Source organism: Anas platyrhynchos, chromosome 1 (genome assembly GCF_047663525.1).
Source record: "Anas platyrhynchos isolate ZD024472 breed Pekin duck chromosome 1, IASCAAS_PekinDuck_T2T, whole genome shotgun sequence".
In the NCBI taxonomy this organism is placed as follows: Eukaryota; Metazoa; Chordata; class Aves; order Anseriformes; family Anatidae; genus Anas; species Anas platyrhynchos.
In genome coordinates this window covers 4,352,930-4,379,900 of record NC_092587.1, presented here as the reverse complement: position 1 = coordinate 4,379,900, position 26,971 = coordinate 4,352,930, and the positions used below count along the sequence as shown (strand labels likewise).

The following is a 26,971-nucleotide window of genomic DNA, read 5'->3' as shown; positions in this document are numbered from 1 at the left end:
GTGGTGGCTGCTGAAGTCCCCAAATCTGCTGAAAGTGCAGTAAGAGCTGGTCAGACTGGCTAAGCACAGACCTTTAAACAAACTTTCTGTGTTTCCTTGTGTTGACGTTTATATCGGTTGCTATTCTCACCCCAAACTCTCTGACATAACTTTTGCCTTCTTTGGCTGTGTTGTAAGCTGCTTTCCTTTCTTTCTATTTTTTCTTTTTTTTCTTTTTTCTTTTTATTGTTTTTTTTTTTTTTTTCTTTTGAGCAGATGAGGGCTCCAGCATTGAGGATGCAGACTTCAACTGGGATGAGTTCCTGGAAGAAACAGGAGCCAGTGCCGCTCCCCACACCTCCTTCAAACACGTACGTGCTTTGGCTGTGCCTCAAGAGCATTGAGCGTGCTCCCTCTTCTGGTTTTCAGGGGGTTCCTGGTCAACTGAAGTGGGATCTGACCATTTGGGGCAGGATTTGGCCCTCTGAGGATGTGACAGCCTGCATGGGAACAAAGCTGAGTGCTGCCTGGTGCAGCTCCCGGCACTCTAGCTTGTGTTAGGTGACATCAGTTTGCACGCACTGACTGCAGTCACAACTCAGGGCACTCTGTCATCTGCCCTGGGTTCAGATTGGTCATTGATCAAGGTTTATGTTGCTCTATAATACTCATATTTGTATAATGTTTATAATGTACTTATGTTTTTTTTTTTTATATTCCACTGTTTCTCCTTTTCCTTTTTGTTTTATTGCTATCCATCACAACTCATAGAGCTTGATCTCAGAAGACTGCTTGATTTATCTGAAGGTGTCCTCTCAATGTGTGATTTACTGACTAGCAGGCTCACTCAGCACTAGAGTCCAGCATGGCCCATAGGAAGCCACTGAATAGAATAACAATCTTGCAGCCTCCTTCCTGGAGATGCTGCCTCAGTAGTGTGGGAGCCAAATGCTTGGGCAGATGACCCTCCTGGGTGAATGTGGCTTGTGCAGACATGAAGGAGTCCTGGATATGCCCTGGTAGTTACAGCAAGGTCTGTTCCTCTGGTCCATGTTAGCAGAAGTAGTATCCACAGTTTCTGAAATTTTGACTGATGGAGAAGATTGGAGCACGCTTTGAAGAAGGAGTCTTCAAGCAGAGCCCATTGCATTCAAAGATCTCATTGTATGGGACCAGTTTCTCCATCTACATCCAGTTGTCTAACCTCTTCTGCTCATCCCACCCGTGTGCTGTTCATAGCCTGCCTTTACACAAGGACATGGACAGAACTGAAATTGATGCACAGGTTCATCATAGTTGAAGGCATGCATGAATGCTCTGGAGGATGTGGGCATCTTAAGCAGGAAAGAGAGGGCTTTTAGCTGTGATGCTCTCAGCTCCCTTAAACTGAGTCTGGTTACCGGCAGAGACATTTTTTGAGAGCTGTGTAGTTGTGGTGCAGTGAGAAGGAAGTTCCTCAAAGAATCTGTTGCTACTTTAGGATTAGTTTCCATTTTGATGACTGCCTTCATGTTATTAAGTTACCTTTGTCTTCAGGTGCCTTCTTGATTTTTTTTTTGAGGAAGTAAGGAACAGCAGTGATGAAAAGCCTCTCTCTCCTATCAACATCTGAAAAAAAAAAAGTCATACAATCCTCCGTTACTTATTTTGCTTTCATTTTAACCACACTAGAGTATTGCAGGATGAAGGACCATAATTTTCTGTACTGGAGAATTACAGGACAATGGTGAAGTTTTATTGTAGTTTATCTTTGGTCCAGTGGATGTCTGGAAAGAGGTCTGTCCCAGGGTTCTGCTCTGAGCCCTTACCCAAATACTGGAGCCAGGTGGAAGTTCTGTTTTTCGTGAAGTCCTTATGGATTTCTTTAGATGTATGGAGATGCTTGTTGCAGCCTGCTGATTGTGGTATTCCACACCTGGGACAGTTGATGTGATGTAAGTTTATGCTGGGAATTATCCTTGGTGTCTATGCTTCACAGTCTGGAACTTCATCCTCCAAAAAATTGGTTGTCCAGGAACTGGAAGGCCCTCAAAGAAGATTTGATTGTTTTGTCCTCAGTTTGTGTGATTTCCAGTCACAAGTCTCTTGCCTCTAGAATACTGCTTTGGTCCTTACTCTAGATGAGATCAAGGAGAGACACCACAAATGGCCATGTATCCTGGATTATTCTTGAGGACCCTGAGCATCACAAGAGCTAAATCCTGTCTTATGACTAAACTAGTAAATGTCACAGATTTTTCTCAATCTTAGATGATCTCCAGAGGTCCCTTCCAACCTCAGCTGTTCTGACTCAGGCATTGATGCTGATGAAAGTGTCTACATAATTAAAAGCATGTGTAGTGTTATAATCTGCAAATAATATATAGCTTTGGCTGGCCACCACTCATGTCATAAACTGGAGTGGGGTGGGTGAGGCAGTGCTAGATATTCCAGAGGAGCTCAGTTTTCTTTTTTCTTTTTCTTTTCTTCAGCTTGGCAACCTGAAGTATGAATCTGCAGGTGGCTATGTAGACTGTAATACATTTATCTCTGTGAGCAGAAGAGGCATTTTAACCTGTCATGTAAATGAGAACTAAATCAGAGACAGGCTTAAACCAGATTGTAAAATCTCTCTGTAGGAGATAATGTACTTAGAAACATTTAAGAATCCATCCTTAAGCATCTCATAGGGAGTCACAGGCTCAGTTTTGGATGGACTTCTGAAGACAAAGCTGGCATTGCAAACAGTGGACCAGTACCTACCTCTTCTGTACCAACAGCAGGTTGAGACACCCCACTGGCCCTTGGAAGATCGATTTCGATGTGCCCATATCAGTCCGTGCAGGGACTGAGAGATGCGCTCTAAGAGATGCACTGGTGCCTCCAGTGTCCATGGGCGAATTATTTGTGACCTGTCACTGCTGAGATGAATGGAAGTGACCTGTCCATCAAAGGGCAGGACAGTGATCCCAAGCCAGTTGCTTCTTTCAGCCATGGATCCTGCCTTCTTTACCAAGGTGCTGGGAGAGTGAATTGGCTGTGCTTTGAGCTGCTGGGCATGGATTTAGTGGAAATGCTCTCCTCGGTCTGCTTGGCACAGCATTCAGACTGTGATGCTTGTCATACATCAAGAGGTGCCTCAGTGTTGTTATATGACTAATTATTATAGCTGGGCCTAACTCCCAGAGGTGCTCAGTGCCTGCCTGTTCTACCTTGCACGCATCCAGCCTGATGGAGCTGTGGGGTGGGAAATGTAACCTCAGTAGGGTGACCCACCTTTCTCCCAAGCATTATGTAAAGATTGATGATGCTAAGGCAGCTACCAGCCCTCTCCTAAATGTGATGCACCTGAGGTTGACACTGCTGGTGAGCCCCTTTGGAGTACATGGGACCTTTCATGATGGGGTAGGTACTAGTGAAGTAGTCATGATCCTGGGCAGACTGGGAAGGAGGTGGTTGTATTAAGGAGCCCAATCAACTCATGTCCTATCCCAGACTTGTTCTTTAGTGGCAGTGTTGGCTTGCTTAGTCAGACAGGGAGTCTGCCTGCAAAGAAGAAAAAGTAACACCATGCCTTTCTCATTCTGTAAGGTTGAAATCAGCCTTCAAAGCAGTTTCCAACCAGGGATGAAATTAGAAGTGGCCAACAAGAGCAATCCGGACACGTACTGGGTGGCTACGATCATTACAACATGTGGACAGCTCTTGTTGCTTCGTTACTGCGGCTATGGAGATGACCGCAGGGCGGATTTCTGGTGTGACGTAATGACAGCAGACCTTCACCCCGTTGGCTGGTGTACGCAGAATAATAAGGTCCTGATGCCTCCGGATGGTGAGTTCTGTGTGTTTTGCTAGAGCCGTGCTGATGGTTAGTCTCCAGACTTCCAGTCAATGTGGAACAAGTGCTCCGGGTGCTTGTTGGGTGGTGTTGGGGTGGTGTTGAATGATGCAACACCAACAACTGGTGTTGGGTGATGGAATTCCACTGAAATTGTATGGCAGTTCATGGCCATGTCTCCATAGGTCAGTGGGTAATTCAATTTTCCAGTCAGCCTCCAGGTGAGGAGTTTTTGCCACGCTGGTAAGAACAGAAGAAGCTTCTGGATGAGGTTATCTTAACAAAGAAATGCATTACTAAATTGCCAAGCCATGACTTTCAGTGAGAGCAGAAAATTGTCCTGTACTTGCAGAAAGGAAGGACTAAATTCCGGGTGAGGACAAACTAGAATTAACAAGATTTTTGGGTGTAACCAAATTCAGAAGTTAGCTGTGCATTCAAATATTTTGCCCTGGAAGTTTAAAGCCTTCTTTTGCCAGATTCTGTAATTCCAATGGTAGATACACATCAATAAAGATAGCAAAATTTGGTCAGCATAAGTGAGGGTGTGTCCTGATTCTCTGCTTTTTGGTGCACAAAAGCTGAATACAAGAGCTGTAAGTTCCATGTGGAACAGTTTTTAAAAAATACATTTAATCCGCAATGTTTAAGAAAAATAATGTGGTGGGTTTATTTGTTTGTTCATTTTTGCTGTGTACAGCAACAGAGCAGCTGTGCATTCTTACCACTACGTAGCTCCAAGCAGAGGTATTCTTGTCACCGTTGCTCATATGTATTCCCTCTGTACATCCAGTTTATTCTGGGCTGGGGGAAGAAGAGATGAATGTTTAGCCTCCGGCTTGTGAATGTGTTTGAGAAAAGTCTCGTTTAAGAATTCTGCCTGCCGAAGTCATTCTTCTACTTGCTGTTCACACGACCGTTGAAAAAGTATATGTACCATTTGTGTGTCACGCTTGACTTCTGGTGTAGCTGTTGCCTCAATTCCTCTGGAAGTGAGCTGTAGTCTATGGATTAGAGCAGAAACAGGCTCATTCCTGCCTTGCATATGAGCTGAACTGTTATCTTTTTGTTCGGATCTGACTGCCTTTTGAATGAACAGAAAATTGATTGCTTAAAAAACAACAGCAACAACAACAAAAAAATATGTCAGAGAAATCTGTTGGTTTAGGAATAAGTCAAATGATGTAAGAGGGGTTAATTTTTTAATTTTATTAGTGTCTTAAACTGCCTTTTATTATGTGGATTGTAATCAATGTTACCAGAAGGGTGTACAATGCCATAAACTAAATCTCAAAATGCCAGGGTCAAGGGGTAAAAGATTTTATCGACTGTTGTAATAGAAAATAATGATTGTTTCATAACTGGAGGCATACTGCTTTTCATGAAAATGTTAGTCTGCTCTTTGGGCTGTGGCTACTTCATGTAAACTGTTTTGCTTGAGTGACCACAAATGTGGAGTGTGTGGTGGCTCCTTTCTCTTCTGTCCAGGTGATGTAACTGTATGCCAGAGTATTAAATCTGGGAAACTTTCCTGCTTTTTGGGTGTGTGTTTTCTGTTTTGTTGTTTGTTTTGTTTTGTTTTTCCCTCACCATAAGATGTAAGCATTTAAGAGCTTGAGCTGTGTTTTGGAATGAGACATCTAAAACACCCCGGAACAGCTGAGCCTTCAGGACTTCCATCAGTTGGAAAAGAGGGAGGTCCTAAATGCATTCATAAATCACAGAGCTCCTCTGTGTGTTTGCTCAAGGGATTTGGCCTGTGGTCAAAGGTGGGCTTTGAAAAGATTGTAGCTCCCATGGGGGCAGTACAAGGAGGAGGCTGGGTGTTCAGGAGTGCCTCTTGTCTGCTGTAGGGAGAGCTGAGCTCTGGCCAGCTTTGGAAAGTAGCTTATGAGTACTGGACTTCATTCTATGCAGATGTCTGAAGTTCGTCCTGTGCTTAATTGTTTTGCTGATCAATGACTGTATCTTAATGAACTGAACTTCACTACAGTCCCGAGAGTTTTACCTAGTAAAACCTGAAAGATCAGACCTTGCCTTGATGAAAAAAAGAAACTGTCATTCCCAATCAACTCCACTGAGGTTTTCTGCCAGTTTAGCATTGCACACTACTTTGTTGTCAAACCTTCTGAAGAAATAAAAGGCAGCTCTGAATTGCGTGGTCTTGTTTCCTAGGGGCCCAGTTCTGCACATATTGATCACAATGAAGGTATCTCTTGGCAAGACCATACAAACAGAATGGGCAGGGCCAGTTACCTGTTGTTACAATTTGTTTTTAATCAGGAGCCAAAGGCATATCTGCCAAGAAGGAATTGCTTAGCGGGCAAAATACTATCACTGGTACAATACTTTGTTTCTGCTTAGGAAGCAGATAGGACTGATCAGTGTGAGTCTTGTAAATGCGATGCCAGACAACACTGGTACAAGTGAGAGGATGGAGAATTTCAATAGATGGAAGAGAGATGGAAAAAAAAGCAGTCTGGTTCAGTTTACCAAATCAATAGAGCTTGATTTAATGTTCAGCGCATACAGAGCTTTTAAGGGGCAGCTGCCAAATAATTATTGTTTATGATCCTGATAGAAGGAAGTCGTTTAATTTACAGACTGTTGCATTATTATTTATTGGATGACGTTAGTTTTGCATCATGGTGCCTGCAAGGATAATGTCAAGTCATGTTATGTCCTCCCCTGACATTATGGTATAATGCACTAAAATAGGGCTGAGGCCCAAATGCTTCAGTTTGTAATAAAATGTATTGGCATATCAAAGGACAGTGTGAGTGTGCATGTGCCTGCAAGCTTCACCCTCCATCCCCCTTCCCTGCAGGAAATCAAAGGAGTAAAATTGTAGTTACTTCAAGCTTTGCCATTAATTATATTTTTCTCATTACAAATCGGTGTGTAATTTGAATTGCAAACTCAACTATCCTGGCAGAATAGATCTGTTTACCATTCAAAGCAAAATGAAAATTATTTAAATTAGTTAATATAGAACTCATTTGAATGAATTGGATGTTTATTCATGAACTAGCTGAGGCAAGTGTGAAGCTGTCCTTATGGTCTGTAGCTTTGGCACTGATCAGCTCTAAAGTCACGTCCTGGGACAGAGATTTCTTTTTTATTGCGTATTAACCGTGGGGTAAACCAGTGGGGTAGGTACTGCCTAATGTAGTTGAGTCTGAAATTTTCATCCTTTCTGGCAGGGCCCTTCAATAACTATAATTCATTTGAGGAAGAATGACGTGCTTCAGAGTTTGTTGACAGTGGCAGGAATGTGGTGGGAAGGTGGGATTTGGCTTCTGCACTGTAGGTGCAGGATGTAAAGTAGACCTTCCATTGGTTAGTTAAAATTGCCCCATTATAGTGACCTGTATGGAAGCAGAGACAGCTCCTTCGTTGCTTCATATGTTTTACCAAGCTCCATCCTCCTCCTCAGCACAGAGCCGATGCGGTTGTTGTTTCATATCCTTCATCCCTTGGGATCTCTTACTCACTGAGCATTAAAAATTTAAGTCTGTCTAAACTTTCCCTTACTCGTAATTCCCTCAACAGAGAAAGAAAAAGAGGTCTCTCGCCTCCTTTAGCCTGTTATTTCCATGTGCTGTTTTCCTTTGTTGATGACAGTTGGGTTCATGAACACATTTACCATCGGGTAGAAGAGCAGTGTGGAGAACCTGACAAGCGTAGTAGCTAAATTATGCATTGTGAAACATGCAGAGAGCAGGAACGTCTTTTGATTGACACTTGGGTGTTTTTGTACAGATTGCAGGTTTACAGCTGAGCCAACAGAGCTGAATCTCTCCTGGCACTATCTTAATGCATTCTGGGATGCGCTAAAAACACTGGACGACAAGATTATTGTGTACACATGTAATTGCTGCAGTGGTTTTGCTTTAGCGTTATTGACAGATGGAAATTCAAATAGGGCATTTCGGAGTGTGGATCCTCACGGTGATCTCGTCTGCTTGCAGTGTAAACCAGGAGGCAGAGGAGGCTGGAGATGTAAAGGAATACAACAGCAAGAGAACCAGGTCTATGTGCTGGTTTTACAATGAACTGGTGCAGATGGGAAAACCTCAGAACACCATCTAACCATGGATACGGCAATCACAATGATCGATTGTACTGTGTAGGAAAGCAGCCTCTACTTCTCCATTACACCAATATAAGAAGAATGAAAACTCAAAGTCCTGATCCTAGGATGTAATGAATCCTTCTTGCATGGTGCTGAGCTCCACCAGGGAAAATATGCCAGAGTGCTGAACACTTTACTCTGTGAAGGCAAATACCACCATTTGGTCACTTTGAAATAGGTGTTTGTACGCTGCTCAGGTCAGGTTAACTTTTATATTAAATTGAGGCAAAAGGAGGAGAATTTCACTCAGACTTCAAGTGCTGGGTTGCATTGTGGGCAGGGTATGGATTAAAAATTAGATAAAACTTTTGTGACACACAAAACTGGGTTGCCTTCAAATGACAACTGTATTCCCATTTAGGTTGACATTTCGTACTGTGACGTAGCCTACCTCAGTTCTGCTGTGGACTGATAGAGAGGTCTAATTACAGATTCCAGGTTTCAAACAGGAATCTTAATAGCCTTTTCTTTTTTTAGTCATTATACGAGTCTATCAAAAAGCTAAGTCCTGCTGTTTGAGATCTTTGGTGTGAGCAAGGGGAGAAGTGGATCTGTTTGGCAATGGTAGTACTCATGGCATGATGGCTCACTGGTTTCTGCACAGTCAGAAGGTGATCTGTGGTATTGCACAGCCCATTTGTGTGCAACATGTGGGCTAGATGAATACATAGATTAAAGAAATAAATTATGTCTGGGCCATTTTTCCCATTTTGTTAGAGTTCAAGTGAAATAATCAATGGGTGTAATGGTTAGAACAGACACCAGGTTTGGGATACAATGGAAAATAATGGAATTGAGACAAAATAGGGCACAGGGCATGGAAAGAACAGCAAGGGGTGATGGCGAGGCAGAAAAAAAAAAAGAGAAAAGCAAGTTTTGAGTAGTCATTTTGTGTTCAATGTGTGGATTCGGTGTCATGCAAGAAGCCCTATGGGCACCGAATGCTTTTCTGTAGGACACTTTGAGGCTGGTGGGTGGTGGTGAAGATGTGGCCCTGCCACTTGCCTTTAAACCTCATTTTTGGACGTCACATGTTCAGAAAGCTTGTCCACAGGGTTCTTCAGGGTGACAGAGGTAACATTTCTGCAGATAGGTACAGGCCTTCAGAACTGCTCTCAGAAAAGGCAATCATGGATGTTTTTTTACAGCTGAAGCCAACTTTCCCCTGGTAATCTCATCCCAGAGGAAATAAAACTTAGACTGTGCCTGCAGCTCAGTGATTATAGTGCAAGTAGAGGGATCAGATGGGCAGGGCGGACTTCCTTTATCTTTCTGAGGAGTTGGCTCGCCTCCTCTGACTTATCTGAGATGAGTTTGCTTTTCAACTGGTATAATTGAGAGCAGATCTGGCTCTGCTTTACCTCTTTCATTGAAGGCTCACCTGAAATATTACTTCCTAAGAGCTCGAGGCTGGAGAAAATCAGTAGGCATTCACTGAGCTTATGCTGTTTTACATCCGCTAAGAACCGGGCCCTCGAGCCAAGTGAAATGAAACTCGGAAATCTTCTTTGGCAGGTTGTACTGTGAAAGACTGTGGATATTTCTAAAGTAGTGTATAGATTCAAAAAAACCAACAACTTTCTTAGTCTTTATCCTCTTATTCCATCAAAACCAAATTTAGACTAACCTAATGTAAATAGATTGCAGGATTTCTTTATTTTAAACACTGCAAATGACTCTTAGTGCAGTGTTTTATGTGTGCTTTTCAAGTCAACTTTAGCAGAGTATTAATTATGCAGGGGTGACGTTAGCATAAATAACTAGTCAGCAAATAAATGTCAATTAAATATTCTATTAGCATAGTAGGCAGCTTTATGCATTGGCATAGAACATTTAGCAGATCATACTTAATGAGCATGTAAAAAAATAACATTATTTTTTTCTTTGCTCTCCTAATGATGGCAGAAGGGAGAAGAGATAGGGAGGTAAATATAATGCTAGCCTTGGCTGAAGAGTTGAGGGTGTTTGGGCTGAAATTTGCCCTAGTGGAAGGGTGTCAGTTGCCTCCATTGCCTCTTGGGAGCTTGCAGCAGCTGGAGATCACTGGAGCGCATCCTGGCTCAGCATCTCCCCGCCGGCCCCACTCAGCCCCTTGCATTCTGGCTCCCGAGAAGAAAATATTTTCATTACAGCACCCACGGGAGTTTTTCCTTCCCTTCCTTGACAAGAGTCAGATGGCTCAGTCTGGGGTGTGAAAATTCAAGAGTTAGCCCATTTCTCGTGCGGTGTCAGGATAATGTTGTCTTGATCACAAAAATAGTCTTTTTGCTACTGTGTGGAGCTGCAAATCTTTTGCACGTGGTGTTGGCTTTAGTTACTTTCGAGAGACTTCATATTGCCAAATGAGGCCCTTCTGGGGTAAACCAAGCATAATAGGTCCCCATGTGTCTTATGGGAATGTAAGTAATCATTGAACTACTGTGCAAATGTGGCACAGAATGGCCAGTGGGACAGGCCTTGCAAAGCATGTGAGTTGTTGATTTCATTAAATGTAGGGTTTCTGAGCATCTCCAGATCTGCGGGGCTGGAGTCAACTTTTTTTTTTTTTATTTGATTATTTGAAGTCAACCTTTTTATTATTATTTGATTTTCTTTTTAATATGATTTGTCAGGTCTAGAGGCAGAGTTGCAGAGAACCTTGTAGGGATGAAGTGCAGGCTGGTTTGTAAGGTGGGCTTGGGAGTAAATGATTTCTCCTGGTATTTCTGCTGTGAGACTTGGACAAAGAAACACCGAGTGAGAAATGAGGTCTGTGCTGCTCTGGCCTTAACTTTGGGCTGTGGTGATGCAGGCTACTGAGGGGGGGAAATAAATACTTGATTAAGCGTATATTATTTTGTTTGAAGTTTTTCAGGAGTGTGGTGAAGGTGGTCCTTAGGGAAGACCCCTCCTGTGAGGCTCCCAGCCTTGGCTCTGCAATGTCCCTGTAGTTTAGGTGTGTGGGTTTTAGGGTGGGGTGCTGTCAGGCTCTCTGCAGAGAGGAATATTTCTCCTAGGGTGAAACCCCATCAGCTGAGGTCAATCTTTGTACTTCTCTATTGAATTTTTGGTCCCACTGACTTAGAAAAGGTGGGTTTTCCTCCTTTACAAAGCCTTTGCTTTCTTCTCCTCAGTATTTTCCTTTGGAAGAAGTCACTGTTTCCTGCTCCTCCCAAAATATCAGAACAGCTGTTTCTGGGATTAAATGCCCCAAATGTTGTTTTGAATTGCAAAAGTGCCTTATGGGGTTCAGACGTGGGGGCTGGTCCCTCCTTGTCCTTTTGCCTTGGTTAGACTCTAGCTAGGCCTCTCTTAGTGGAGGCATCCTGAGATGAATTCTCCTCCTGCCCCATGAGATGCTGTTGTGTTTGGGGAACCCAGGCCCTGCTGAGGACCAGGCACTTGAAAACCCAAGTCACAGGAGGTGGTTTAGGTTTCCAGCAAAAATTAAAAAAAGCCAGAGATGGTACTTGAAGGAGGCTCTGGTTATTAAAGGCGAGAAAAGAACACGCTTTAATCAAAACCTAATTTTCCAGCAAGAAGCTGTTTCAGCAGAAACACTTCCAGCAGGCCTAGTTTCCAGGGACAATGATGTGTGCTTATGGTGTATTTATATTTATTTATTCTCACAAACAAATGGAGTAAGAGAAATGGGAGCAGGCCTGACCAGGCAGCCCATGGTCCAACAAGGCAGGGATGTGCGCAGTGACTGTGGCCACTAGACCTGCACAGGACCCTGCAGTTCACCCTGCTCTTTTTATTGTTTAGGATTTTATGGGAAAAATAGGCCTGGCCTACGTCCAGACTAACTATTGGTGCAATTTCTTAGAGACGAGTTTTATTAATGCAATTATCCCTGCACAGTCCTAATGCAGATCCTGGATTTTTGCACACTTACAGATGTAAAGTACACTTATTTGGATTTCTAAATGTAGCCTATCCTCATTTCTGTGCTGCACTGAGATGTGTAGTCAGTAAAAATACAGTAAAATGATATTACATCGCTTTACAGCTAACATTGAGGATCCTGTGGCACTGTTTATCCTTGTGTGTTATTAGCCCAACTCGGAGCATGGGTTTAATCTGTAGTTTGGCTGGCAGCCAAGGAAGGGTTCGAGCAGGGGATCTACTGATGGAGTGAGATTTGATAACAAATGACTCAGACACACCAATGCTGAAATGAATGCAGTTTCTGACTCCTTTTCTCTTGTTTGGGTGGACTTTCTGTCCCAGGACAGTCAGGGTCTTGGAGAGGGAAAAGGAAAATACTCTTTGCAGTGTCCTCATTCTTGATGCAAAATAAATGTTTTTTTACAGGTGATTTCTGCCTGACTAGCGAGTGGGTTTGTCAGGCAATCCCTACATAGCTTTGTGCCCTTCCTCAGCAATTTCCTGTTCAACCTGTCACCTGCCTGATGCTGAGCTGGGCAGGCTTCACCCCTCCTTGCATCTAAAACTGTGCACGCATCTCCTGGAAGGGGAATCTCTGAGCATGTGTCTCTTAGCTGGCCTGACTTCTATTTCCATCTATTGCTGCGGGTGCAATAAATCAGCAGGGTGCTTTGCGGCATGTAGCAGTCCCTTTTGGGTGGCACAGGGAAGGCTGAATTATTTTAACTGCAGCTATCCAGTTACAATTCAAGAAGCAGTGCCTTGTGTACAAGCAGCAGTGGAGCTGAGGAGTGCGCTTACTGCAATGAAAACTGAAAACCTGATCCTTTCATAAACAGTCTGGAGGGGGATGGATGTTGAGTAGGGGGGGAAAGAAAAGCAGTGTTTTTTGTGGACTTTGACAAGTTATAAATATATCCTGAGTGAAACTGATAGCGTGGAGCTTTATGAAAGATTTAATGAATAAATATTTCATGCCCACATGGTGCTTCTTCAGTAACGCATGCTGCCGGTAAAAAGCAATAAACAAAGAACCTCCTTCAGGGTTTGTTTGGGCTTCCAAATTAAACTAATTTAATCAACTTTTTCAGTCAAGCTTGATATTAGTTCATTTCTGTACACAGCACTGTACTTGGATCTGCTTGTTTTCTCCTGTAACCTGTTTTCCTGTCAGGAAGGTGTTTGAATATCAAAGAATGACTCCTTTCATCCCGCCACTGTGGTGTGCATCTGGGTTTTCAAGGCAGAGAGCACAGGCTGACTTTCTCCCTGTCCTGCAGCTTGAGGAATCAGCCGTCCTCCACAACCGTGGCTGTCAGGGTTAGAGGTCCCCCTGGTGAAGTTTTCATTTTCCAGCAGGGAGGTCGCTTGAGCACAGTGCTTGTTTCTGAATGCAAGCAGGTGGGCGTTGTTTGGGTTTTGGGAGCCCTTATCATCCAGTTTGCTGCTCAAAGAGCCAGAGTTAGCCATGCGTGCTCTGGGGACTGGCTTCATGTGGGCAGCAAGGCTTGCATGCACCTGCATTGGGTTTATTGCTGCACAGATTTATGCAGAGATTGAAATGCTTTTCCAGCTCAGGCTATTGGCAAAGCTGGGTCTCAGGCATGCTAGTGCTGCTGCTTTATTGGGTGACTGTCACAACAAGTGGCCAGGAGGAGAAAAGGTTATATATTAGCACTGTGCTCCACGTCTTTGAAATACTTTAAAAAATAAAATAAGATTTATAGAGAGCTGTTTTTCCTTTGAAAAGAGCAGGACAGCAGCTAATTGATTCTTTCACAGCTGGACCATGCAAATAAAGAGCAAACAAGGCATGGTAGGGAGGCAAAAGCAAGGGTGCTAAGAAGAGTAGAGCTGACTTTGAGAAGACATCTGTGGACAGAGCTGCTCAGTGAGCTGAGGATCTGCTCAAACTTAGACACTGTCATGCACCTTCATGTGAGGTGCTGGGGTTTTTTGGTTTTGCCTAATGCAGGTGCGTGGAATGGGACACTTCTCAGCTTTTCTCACAAGAAATGCTTTTTGGTATTGTTGTTCACAGCCACTGATCTGGAATCAATTTTTTAATTTTTTTTTTTTTTTAGTGGGCAGCCTCAAGAACTGGAATTTTCCCTTGGGGCTGCGTGGAGTAGATTCCCATGAAGCATGTGCCAAACTCTGGATTGTGGCAAAAAAAGGGGTTTTGTTAGAAACTTTGGAGGAAGCTCTGATTGTCCAAACCCATGTAGACCTGTACTATTATTTTTATTTTTAATATTATTTAGGGAAATTGTTATTGTGTTTATCTAGATCAAAACACAGCAAAAAGTTGCACCTTTTGATAAGACTGGTGGCTTCCTGTAGTAGCACTGAGGCAGTTGGCAGATAGTTGACTGAATATTTCAATAGTTGACTGATCTATCTGGAAGTGTTGGCAGCACCAAATTCTGATGTGGCTCCCGACTTCCTTCACAGAAAGCATGTTTGGATGGGACTTGAGCGCCATTCAGGATGCTCAGAGGGCTTAAGATAAGTAGTTGGGATCCTGTGGCTTTGCCTTCTGCTGCTCACAATTCTGGTCACAGTCTGTGGGATAACGCTGCAGCCACTGCTGTGACTAAACCATTGGTTCTGGACCTGACATTTCGTGCGAGTTTGTGCTGGAGGAACAAAGATACGGGAGGAGAACAGTAATTGCAGCATGACTCTGAATGAGAAACTGTATTTCCAAGGAAATATAACAGCAAAATCCTCCCCCCAAGACACTTAAGTTTCAAGGGATGGAAGCACGTAAATTATTTTACAATTAAGGTCCCAATGGGGCTCCTAAATAAAAATTTGGTTGAGGAGACAGTCAGTTTTAGAAGTACTGGGCTTTTATGTTGAGCCACCATTTGACATCACCCCAGTATTTGCTGCAAACCATATGAATATAGAAGAAAATGTAGAATGAATGAGAACATTTTCACTGCCAAACAGCTCTTTTTGTAGATGTGTTGAGTTGTCATTGAAGAGATTGAAACGTCCTTATTCAAGCAGAGGCCCCTAAGTTGTGTACTTCATTTGTGACTGTGTAGTCCACAACTTTTAACATCCAGCAGTGTGTTAATGTCACACACATCCTGGTATGTGAACTCTGAAGCTGTTGAGCTAGAAGCCCTGAAATCCTAGAAAAGTGCAAAAATCAACCCCGAAAGCATAACATGCTTAACAAAGCACTCTTTGGCATGGTCAACCTAATTAATGTCCAGATGAATGGGATTTTATAAAATGTTCTTTAAAAATAAGAATTGTGAGAGTCTAAGTGGCTATCTTGGTAATTGCTTCTAATTTCCCTTCCCCAGTCTCCCATAACTTCCCCCAGAGCAATTTTGGAGTGAAAATGCCACCTCAACTGGAAGACTAGGCTTAGGTAGTTAATGTGGCGATGTAATCATCAACAGATTTTAATTGCAAGTGGAGGCATCTGTAGGGACTTAGAAATAAGCAAACAAGCAGACAAAAAAAAACACAACCAAGCTATCATTTATAGTGTAAGCATGGCACGGTTTTTGGCCTTTGTATCAGAGAAGGAGGTGACTTTCTGTAGGAGCTGGGAAGGGTAAATAGCACAAGGGACTTGATCCGGAGCACACAGCAGTCAGCATACACATTCCTTCAGTGAACCTTTTTTTGATCAGCTTGAAGATTAAATAATGTCTGTTGTAGCTGAGTGGACTTCAGGGGATTTTCTGGGCTCATTTAGGGCAAGGACAAACCAACGTGTCCAGTGTCATGTCTTCAACAGAGCATCCCTTCCTACACTCGGCTAGTGGCATCTCCAAGGTCGCTCATGAGGTGCATGCATACAGCAAGCCTGGGAGGCTGCTAGGAGCAGATGCAAGCAGCAGCGTGATCCCAAGCCAGCTGTGACTTGCTCTTGATTTTTCTTTCATTACACATGGTAATGTGGGCTCCTAGTCATGACGGAAGGGGCTTGCTTCCTGAAGCAGACCATATGCTCCTGGAGCCCGCGCAGGTAGCTGTTAGGCAGTGCAGAGATGAAGTGATGGCCCTAAAAAGCATTTTCCTGCTGAGAATTGAAAAGCGGTTCCTCCAACTCAGAATCCAAATTCCAGGACAAGTTTGGCTCTGTTGCATGAAATTGGAAAGTTTTTTTCTTTCTGAATTCCCAGTTATTTCATGCACCTGTGTTTTTTTGTTCCTGTTTGATTTTGATCATAATAGGGGGAAAAAAACAAACACAAACAAGAACACACACACAAAAAAAGCAAATTGGCTTAAGGATGCTCTACAACACTTCCTCATTGATAGTTTATTTTGTGATTTGAGGCAGAGTATCCACATCCTGTGTTTGTAGTGTAAAAGCACTTTTTCCCACACTGTCATTGTTGGGAATGGATAAAGAAATGTGGGAAGTTCAGCTTTTTATGCCTGTGATATAAAAATGCAGCTGTTCCTCAACCTGCTGGAGTTAATACAGAAGGTGTATCCAGAGAAAACTTTGCCAAACTCAGGAAAACATTCTGCTATGTACTGTATGAGCTTTAATGAAGAGGCTCTGTTGTGATGAACCTGGAGTCTGAAGAGGCAAGAAGAAAATCCTGCAATTCTCCCATGCTTTGCAGTCCCGGCAAGGTGACCAAGCAGTTCCTGGAAGTGTGACAGATCTGTGCCCTGGGCATTTGGGCAGTGAAAATGCCTCTTCCATAGAGCTTTGAGCTTCCATAGAGCTTTGCTTTGAGCTGTTCGCTGTTGCCCTTGAACTTGTCAGCCTTGACATCAGCAGTTGGCTCTGTTTAGAAGCCTTTTTCCCCCATAAAGCATCTACAATATTTGTTCAGGAACAAAGAAGGCAAAAATACTTTGAGGAAACCTTGTATGCTGACGATAAGATTAAGAGCTCACAAATGAGTTTAGTGAGCCACAGCTCCACACGGAGATTTAGGAGCCTCTGGTGTAGTGGGGAAGTCATCAGAGTACTGTCACATCCAGTCTTCCCATAATGATGGAGATGCTAAAGTGCTAAAATTCAGAGAGGTTTGGAGCATTGTAGAGAAGCTGCTTCCATTTTACATCCTGCAACATGCAGTTAATTGCATTTCAGATGATACCTTGAGAAATATTCTGTGTTGATCTCCAGTTCAGATCTAAACTCTTTAAAGTTTGGGGGATTTTTTTTTGATCCTGGGATTTACAGTTCAAGCCCTTTTCTAGTTTCGGGTGAGGAAAACACATGTTTAGCAAGCACAAAATGAGTCTTGATGGAGTATTTCTTTGGTGTTGCAATGATGATTGTGAATTTACATCTTGTGCATAGGATGTTAAGCACCTCACGGGGCCTGGCTGAGCTCAGACCGTACCATTAGTTTCAGGAAGGATGCATGATAAATGTTCATAAGGACCTCCAGGGCCTGATCTGTGGTGCTTACGTCATGCAGCTGAGGGGCTCCAAAGTGATTAAATGGGATTTGATCATTAGAAGCAGGCAATACAATTCCAATTAATTTCAGAATGAGCTGCAAATGCGAAATCCAATTTTTTAACGCATTTATACCTCACAGGGTGTCAGAAGGTGAAATCATGGTGAATGAGGTTTGTCAGCTATTTCTTTGGTAATTTGGGAGTGTGCTGGCTAACTTTTGGGCTGTGGGGAAGGTTGGATTTCAGTTGTGGCCCACACTCTGACCATGAGCAGTGAGATTTGCAGAGAACTAAAAATGAAGTCAAAAATGAGCTTCTGTTTTCTTGGACTCATGTATATCCCATGAATTTGCTAATAGAGAAGAAAAAACAGTCTCTTTGTAGTCTAGTGCTGTAACCAGGAAATAAAACTTGCAACCTGATTTTTTTATTGATGTTTCCCACCAGAGCTGAAAAAAGAGACGTCTAAATTACTCTTCTGTTGTGTTTTAAACAATGCAATGCATATAATAAACTGCAAACATAATCTCCACTAATTCTCATCTTTCTGTAGCAGATGGGAAATGTAAAAAAAAAAAAAAAAAAAAAAAAAAAAAGCAGAATGGATTTCTTAGACATCAAGTCTCTTTCTGTATGTGCTTCTGTGTTTTGATACCTTCATTAACAGTGGATATTTGCTGTAGTCTGTTGGCACTGCCAGAGAAAAAGAGGTAATTGTGCAGTGAGCTGGTTTGTTCTTTATGTAAGAACATTGTGCTGCTGTAAAGTTGTTGCATTTTACAAGGATGTCTCCAAAGAATAGCCTTCAGAAAGTGGCTGCGGGATTTGGAAGTGAGAAAAGGCACTTAGTGAGTGAGATAATTGGACAGAGCGTGAAGGTGTGAGGTCAGAGACTTGGGCACGGTATTTATATTGCAATGACATCTCCTTACAGAGTGGCCTGTGACTTTTAGATGTTGTAATGGTGCAGAACTCCTTTGGGACTGGTGTTTGAGATCCCAAAGGGACAGGACATAAAAGTGCCTCTTGTGATCACTTGCAAAGGTGAGCCAAGAGGATAGCATTTGGCATCTGGGCCAGGATCAGGTGGCTCCAGACCTCTTTTCCTTCACCAGCTCCATTTCCTAGCATCAGAGAGAACTGGTGCAATGCAGCATTATGTGAGAGACCCCCATGCTAACCCATAACAATGACTGGCATGGTTCAATGCGTGCTTGGTGCTGGACAGAGGTGCTAATTCAGGGTGTTAAGCAAGCTGATGGCTGTATTGCTGTTGGTTCTGGAGCTAACTTGGATAGGGACGGATCCCAGAATTGCTGCATTTTGCTTAGTGGATGTGCATTTCTTTACTTTCTTTATTTCTCGTCTGGAACTAATGCACAGGAAACATATGAAGTGATGTTTGTTGGCTTTATCAGGGTGTTGATGGGCCAACAACCAGCATGCATCCTCCCCAGTAGTTGCTCAAACTTTTTAAAACAGATTTTACAAAGTGTCTGTGTATCTCTGTCTACCTGCAACAGCACATCTCTGTGTAAGGATGACCAAATGCCATCTGTGTTTTTACCCAGAGGGGTTACAGCTTGGAAAAAAAAAATAAAAATCTGAGAATCTGCCTACTAAGTGGGATTTTGTGCTGGGTATTTGGTGCACTCACCTGTATCTCATGTAGGTACACACATAACCCATCTCCTGTCATCTCACTCTGAGGTCTGTGACCTGGGCCTTTCTGAACACCTTCTTAAGGTGCTGATTTTGGCTGGAAAACAGAGCTCTTATAATTATTGTTACTATTTTTTATAAGGTTACAAATTGATTTTTATGTGTTTTTTTTTTTTTTTTTTTTTTTTAATGGGATAAAAATGGATTTCAAAATTACAATCAAAATACCAGGTTCCCCACCTCCCTGAATGCTCCCAAGCTCCTGATTTGACAAGGTGTTCATTAAGACTCCTGGGTCTGAAGACTGGGAGTTTGAGCTCTCATCTCACGTGATACATCTCTTCTGTGCATTGAGCATAGCACTTAATGCAAGTGGAGGAAAAAAGTAATCAAGGAACGTGCATGGAGGCTTGGGGTTAAGCAGCGAGAGTCGTGGAGTTTGGATGCTTATTTTCACAGTGAGCCGTCACCCTAATGGACACTGATACTAATGATGCAGGAACCCCCATGGTTATACAGTTTGTTCAGAATTTTCAAATGCTGGGCTTTGCCTGGCTTTCAAAAATATCTTCAGCAGCTCTATCTGTGTGTGTACAGGTGTGAGGCCATTCAAGTGAGCCATTCTTACTTTACTTCTAATATTGTTGTTGATACCAATGAAATTTAGTTACCTTGCACCTGGAATTGAGTTGGGCAGAGTGTTATTATTATGCATGAAAATGTAAAATCTCTGTTTAGATAAGGGCAAAGGTAAGAAAATGTTGAGAAGTAGAAATTACTTGCTTTGAGTGAAGTGTTCTCTTCACCTTTGTAGTTATACAGCAGATTTCCTCCTAATTTTTTACATAGGTACCTAAAAATAAACCATCCCTCTTTTACCATGTTATATGATATTGCAAAATCAGAATAATCAGCCTTCATTTGTGCCTGCAGATGCAAGAGGACAGATAACTGGCCAAAGTAAAATTGTTCATGTCTGGGGGAGCTTTTATGTTCCTAAGTGAATTGCCAGGCAACTGCTTTCCCCAATTTGTGGTAGTGTAACGTAGCTTTTTGCTCTTGTTTGGTACCTAACCTAGATAACAAGGTTTCAGAATTGTGTTTCAGGTGAAATTAATGCAAAAGCATTTAAAAAATAGGGTTACTCATGGCAAATGCTCTAAAAAGTTGACTGCCCTACCCTTAAATATCACCCCATGGAGACTGGATGGCCATAGGTGACTTTTAGGTATGTTGGGGACCAGGTGAATTAACTGGTTGCATTCCTGCAAGGCTGGAGGATGGGAGGAAATGAGTTTCCCTCCCCACTCGTTGTCTCTGACTCTCCCTCTTCCCCAGTTCCCATTTTCCCAAGGGAGAGCAGTGCTGTGTCTCGGTGGTCCTTGGCTGCACAGGTCTGCTCACATGTAGCGAAGGGCTGCGACAAGTGCAAATAGAGCTGCTGAATTTACTTCTGTTCTTTATCTACTTAATCTGATTGCGATTGATATATAACGCCACCTAGATAGAGCAGAGCCGCTTCTCATTATCAACACACTTCTTATTTATTTATTTATTTTTTTATTGTAAGCAATCCAGTGCAAGGAGGGTATTGACTTTAACTGAAAGGGAGTAATTAATCACAGTACTTATGAGTAGATCATTTACTGCGGCTTGCATGCAGGATGGGGAGCTGAGACCATTGTACTCAGTCAATCAAGGCAGGCTGCACGGGCTAATGGCACAGGGGTCACCGTGCTGTTGGGATTTATTAGGCAAATTTCTCTTCTGATCTAGGACAATTTAACTTGTAAGCGGAAAGCCGTAACAGTGGGCTCTGAAGAAGAGTATGCTTGTTTCCATAACGTGTTTGTGGCTAAGGCAGCCGAACATGCCACGTGGAAATGCCTCAGCGGTCGCTGGTGGTGACCCTCCTGCCAGCTGCTTTGTGCTGGGTGAAGTTCAACATGCTGAGCAGCTCCTTCCTTGGAGCTGCAGTAAGTTAATTACTGAAAGACCTTGGCATCATTCAAAAACAACAAAAACACACCTTTAATGTAATAGCATCCACTCACCCTGGCTGCATGCATGCACAGTTTTCTCCCACAGCATCCACATCCTTTTCTTCTTCCACCTATTGGACACAAAGCACAGACCAAAGCAAGCTGCAAGAAATGAAAAGCAACTCCCAACCCACCTGCTGCTTTTTTATTGTTAAAAAAGTAACAGTTAATTAAGGACTAGAGAAGCCCGAGGGGAATAGTGTGTCTGTGAAGGACTAAAAGGATGTTAGGAAGTAAAGTCTTATGTGGACAATGAGACAATTTTTTCCATGTGATTTTACTTGTTTTAGCTAAGAGTGTAAATTGATTATTTCTGGACACCTTGAATGGCAAAAGGAAGAATAACAGTTGCAGTCTACTGAAATTCAGTATAATTGCACAATAAGGGAATTTTTTAAGGTGAGAACATAACTTTTTCTAATCAAAGGGTGCATGTAGAATTGGGTATACAAGGATTAAAATCTGTGCATTGGCCCTTTCTTAGATCAAGATCATAAAAAGTGCTGCATGGGTAGTTTCTTAGAAATGGCACTGGGTTGTTTGGAGTAGCCTGAAAAATGAAGCATGTGAAGGATTTTGAAGACAACTAAAAATTATTATATGAAGTAGCTCATGAGGTCTAAACAAAGAAGATTAATTTGATGTTTACACATTTTCAAAGTTTTATTTATAGAAAGTAATTAGATAATTAACGGCTCTAAGAGCTAGTAGATCAATTCTGTAGCTTAAACCAACATCCTCCAACAGCGTACAAGAGCAGCTCATTCCATTACAGTTATCACCCTTTCATACACTAGCCTGTTATAAATGCATGTGAATGGCATCACAATGTACTGCTGACTCCAGGAATATATTTTGAACACGGGTGTATTCTTTGATAGAAAGTTGTTTATAACTTCAGTTTTCCATGAAAATCCCCTATATAATATTTTCTTTGAAGGCTTTCCATTTTTAAGACAGGTAGGTATATCGAAGGTGATGTCTGAGCTCTGAAGTTTATATCCCTTGGAATTTATGGCTGCATCATTAGGAAATGAAATCAACAGCTTTTGATGCATTTTTTTTTCTTGGCACTGTATTTTCATTTTGTGATCTGATTCAAACCACAGAACTCTGCTGGTGTGAGAACAGAATATTGTTTGAAGTTTTAAATTAGAAAGTTGTTTGAAGGTGTCTCCAGCCACATTTGGCTTTTTTCAGGGAGCCCATGAAAGAATCAAAAATAAACAGTCATTTTCATTAAAAAATGCCACTAAGTAGCTTTTAAAATTTTATTTTATTTTATTTTGGAAATGCCTAATAGGGGATCTTTTGCTAGGCTTTGTGGAGTCCACAGCAGAGGTTGTTCCCTTCCCTGAAGGACTTGGGGGTGGTTCAGAAACAGTGCAGACACAGCCTGAGCCTTTTGCTTAGGGGCACAGGGGATCCTTGAGCAGGGGCAGCACCCACATCCCCATCCCATTTCTACCTCCAGTCTGGTTCACAAGGATGTATAGTTCAGCAAGCTGACTGAAAATGTTTAGCTTCAACTGTTTTCTGTCAAAATGATCTTTTATCAAAATGGAAATATTTTGCAGGAACATGTCAGTTTTGACAAATTGTTTTGATGGGTGAAGTCTAAACAAATTGTTTCAGCATTCTATGTTGTTTTGATATGAAGACATCTCATTTTGACTCTATCATTTAGACCTTTGTAACTTAGTTCCAACATATATTTATATGTTTAGACCTTTATAACATATAAATACTGCATCAAATGTATGACAGTTTAAAAAGTATCATGATGATACATTTCTGTATTTTTGCAGTATGCTATTTACCTTTTCAAAAACTGCAAGTCAATATTATTTGTCTATAAAATTTTGAGCATCCTGAAATACTTATTTGAGAAATGTATTATTCCTTTTCATGAAGTGCTGGTGTTTTAGCTTGTTTTGTAATGGAGTTATAAGAATTTCCCAGGTCCTGGCCAGTTATAGTTCCTTTTGTTAACCAGTTTTGTTCATTCCAGTCCCAGTAAGAACTTAAATCTTTAATAATAATAGTTACCACAGTGAGAGAGTTGTCGCTTAGCAGATTTATTCCAAAGATTTAAAACCATTTTACAAAGACTCTGCTCCTTGCTTCAGGTATGAAAAAATTGAAACTCGGATGTTTAGAGGTTAATTGGGACCAGTGGGGATTCTCCAGTGGAGATGTTGGCAGGCTGCTTGTGATCCTGGGTAATTAAAAATAAATAAATCACAAACAGCATTTTTTTTTTAAAGTAAGGACAAAAATTAGCATAGTTTGATGTTATTACTTGTCTTGTACAGCGTTACTGGTGGCAGAAGTACAGGTCTACTTGAATAGGCTGGTGTTAGGTTGTCTGCGTACCTACTCAACATGTGTTCAGAAGATATGAGGATGGGCATAGGTCATTATCTTGTTCTTTAATATATAATATTGCTGATGCCAAAGACTCTGACCCCTTATTCATGCTTTTTGCCCAGTGGCATGGATCCTCTGCCCTTGACTGGCCGCCGTGTTTGCAAGACTGGGCAAGGTGCAGGTGTGTGGTTGAATGCCATGAATTATTTTGAAATGATTTATGTTTGATGATTCCTGGTTGGTGGAAGCATAGTCTTGGCCCATTCTACCTCTGTTTGTGCTTCTTACGCTTTCCTTGGAGCTGAGAAGGGTAAGAATATCCATGGAATTCATAAAGGTGGAGGAGTAGCTTACCTAGGTACTGTAACCCAGTGAGGTATTTATGCAGCAATTTGTTCCCTTTACTGAATGCCTCAGTTCAAATTCCTGAGTCTTGCTCCTGCCAACTAAGGGCGTGGTTTTTCTGAGGAAAAAAAATGTCCCAAGAAGGAAAAAAAAGTGCATGTTCTTACCATTGTCTCCACTGTCCTTTAGATTACAAGGCTTTTTCCTGTAGTTTGCAGTGCACTGTTCTTGAAGGAAAAAAAATGAAGAAAATGAGGATTTTCATATGATCCCATGACCTTAGGAGAAATGGCTTTAAGAGAAACAGCAACTGCTAAAGACTAGATAAAATCCCAAGAGTTGGTAATGTGATAATAGTATCTCATACTCATTGAATGGAGCGCCTATGACTCAGTGCTTTCACGGGACTGTAAATGTTCTTTTAATCTCTTATTTCTCTAGAGAGGCAGATAAATCTGAACCCATTATACACTCTGGCTGAAGCAGGGCACAGAGATTATAAGGTTGCAGGAGCACAGGGTGGCAGCACCGGGAACGAAGCAGCCGCTTTGGTTCTCAGGCATGTGATTAGCATGATTACAGGGAGTGCGGTGATGCAGGGTTTGCAGCTCTCTGTGCTTTTTTGACCTCTGTTTGCATGGCTTTTGTAGTCAGCATGCACAACGCAAGGGGAAAGGGCCACTTTTGAGCTGTTAACAGTGAAAAACGGGAAATCGGGTGCATGGTAAGTGATGCTGAAGGTACTTTGCACATCAACCACTGACCCGGGTTGTAGCAGCGCTGGGTCCTCAGCTGCCCCCGTGGTGCCCAGGTTGAGAGCTGCTGGGTTTGGCAGCCCAGGTTCATCAGGAAAATGAGATGAATGAGTAAAAGTGAGAAAATGGCAGGGAGTTGAAAGGGGGGAGGGAGAGGAAAGGACGTACGAGCAGAGCTTTGAGGCAGGATGAATCAAATAGAGAAAGTAGTGGGAATAATTACTACTATCTGAAGGATATTGGGTGCAACCCCTTTTTGATGGAGTTTAACGCTGTGGAAGAGGAGCTCAGTTTTATAGCCCATACTGTCAATTCTGAGGCAATAAAAAGTCTTAACATGGAAAGGTGCTTTTTCTTTCTAACTTAAAAATCTGCTGTAATACCGACCAGACTAGAAACTGCTCTCTGAAATAAGTATTTTTCACTGAGAAAGGCAATAGGGCTTTGCATTTTTCTCCATGGTAACATGCTACAGGGACTGCAGCAGAGCAGGGATGCTTGGTTTTTACTTTTGCAGGTGTGGATAACTTGATGGAAGTCTTTTAGGAAGAGACATTGCCTTGTCTTGGCCTCAACCAGCCCAGTGCTGGACACTGGCTCTGTCTGGGGATCGGTGCACCCATACAAATAACTGCTTCTTGTGAACTGGGGACAGCTGTAAGAAATCAGGGATCTTCCTCAGGTCCTTTTGTAGTGGTCTAAATTCAACTGGATCTTACTCTCTGGGCATTTAGTCCTTCAAGAATGGAATTTGGAGCAGAGCTTTTGCTTCTGGCTGCTTCTAACTGCTGTGGGTACACCTTGACCCAGCAGCATGCAGATCTGGCCTTGGTTTTGGGCTGCCTTGCTCTATGGCAGGTGGTTTGTAACATTTTTATCACAGCAAGATGCCTTAAAACCTTTGGCCTTGGAGCTGCAGAAGTGTGAAAACCATCACCAGTGCTGGCTCCAAGGTGGAGAGGACCCAGTCCAAAGGAAATCAGCACATCTGCGTACCCAAGCTGTGGCTCCCAACAAGATGTGGTGTTGCCTGCTGAACCTGGAAAGAAAAGTGGTTAGGAGGTGCTGGCATTTTCAGAACATCACTTTTCCCATGCTGAGAGCTCTGCTAATGCCTGGCTCCTCTCTGGATTATTTAGTGTCTAATCATTCAGTTCAGCTCACACTGGAGCCTTTGCATCAGTGGGGGCACTTAGTCTTTTTTCTGCTGCCACATTTCCACTTCTTCTGAATCGTTTCCCTGTGATACATTTGATGGTGGTTGGCCCCCAGGGTCATTTTCAAAGTAGTCCCAATGTAATTAGGATATCTCAAATATTTCCTTGTCATTGGGCCTATTTGGAGCCCTGTTGTGGTATGGGTGACAGTCCCACAGAGGTCATGATGGAGCCATTGAAAGGGAGAGAAGACACAGCTATCTGAACCCTATGAACCCAGCTCCTGACTCACCGTAGTTACCTAAAGACAGAAAAATTGTTTTGCAAGTAACAGTACTACAGGAGCTCAGGTCCCTGTGAACAGGGTCCTGTGTTCTCTCCACCTTCCTGTCCTACCAAATGGTCAGCCTTTGGAAGGTGGCCTCTAAAAACAGAATTACTACAGCACGTCTGCAATAGGAGAGGTTCAGTTGGGTGTTCTTCCTCTAGCTTATAAGCCAAAATGTGAATTAGTGATGTAAAATCGGCACTTCGGTTCACAGGTGCTGGGTCAGATACACCAGAGAAGCACCAGCATTTCCTGATAGATGCTCAGGATGGATGCATGGGCACCCATGCATTACGCTGCCAGCTATTCTCGTTTACCCAGCAGATTTTCCTTTGTTCGAATATTCTTGTTTAACATTTTGCTTGGTCCTCAAAGGCTTTTTGCAGATCTTGTGATGATTCAGATTCACTTCATTACTACTAAAAATTAATATTTGCGCTGTAATTATTTGCACTGCAGTACTGAGAATCCTGATCATGCTCCACGGGCATGGAAAAGAGTGCAAATCCCTGTTCCTAAAACTTCCAGTGCAATCTCTTCTCTCCCAGAGGTTTCCAGAGTCCCTTTATCTGCACTGCAAAAGAAGATTAAAATGAAGCAAAACATGCTGGATTTGTTTGGGGAGGATGATTCTGAAACCGATTAGAAACTGGGAGCAATATGTTTTTTCAGCTGAGGCCGTTCAGTCTGAAAGCAAAGATCAGCTTGTCACTTTTGGACTTTGGAAGCCCATAATCCAGATTTAAATGTTGACAGAGGCCCCGTTTTATTTAGGTGTCCAAAAGCTTTGAGGTTCAAGTCGTTTAGGCAGAACAAAGTATTTTTCTGAGAAGCATTGAAAAGGGGGCTGACTGACAGACAGCAAGATCTGTGAATCCGGCACCGTTAAGACATCTGAAATTGGGCATCTGGAAATGGAGGCTTATGAAATCTGTTGTCAACTTTGAAAATCCTGACTATTTTTCTTTCCTCCTGCCAGTTTTGAAAGTTTGAACCGTGTTCTTTTTATCACATTTGTCATTCCTTAGTAACGGAGCTCTGGCATTAAAAAATTGGCTGACAACTTCGTGGGTATGAGCCAACATGAAGTTCAGTTTGCACCCTTCCC

The 26,971-nt window shown here is 42.4% G+C and overlaps 1 protein-coding gene across 1 annotated transcript in view; it reads left to right on the top strand.

Annotated features, from left to right (window-relative positions):
• Window positions 1-26,971, top strand: part of SFMBT2 (Scm like with four mbt domains 2) — a 112,537-nt gene that overhangs the window by 17,297 nt on the left and 68,269 nt on the right. The window contains exons 3-4 of the mRNA XM_027460891.3: window positions 256-350; window positions 3,550-3,790. Of these exons, the coding sequence (XP_027316692.1) occupies window positions 256-350; window positions 3,550-3,790 (336 nt within the window). The remainder of the gene's footprint in view (window positions 1-255; window positions 351-3,549; window positions 3,791-26,971) is intronic.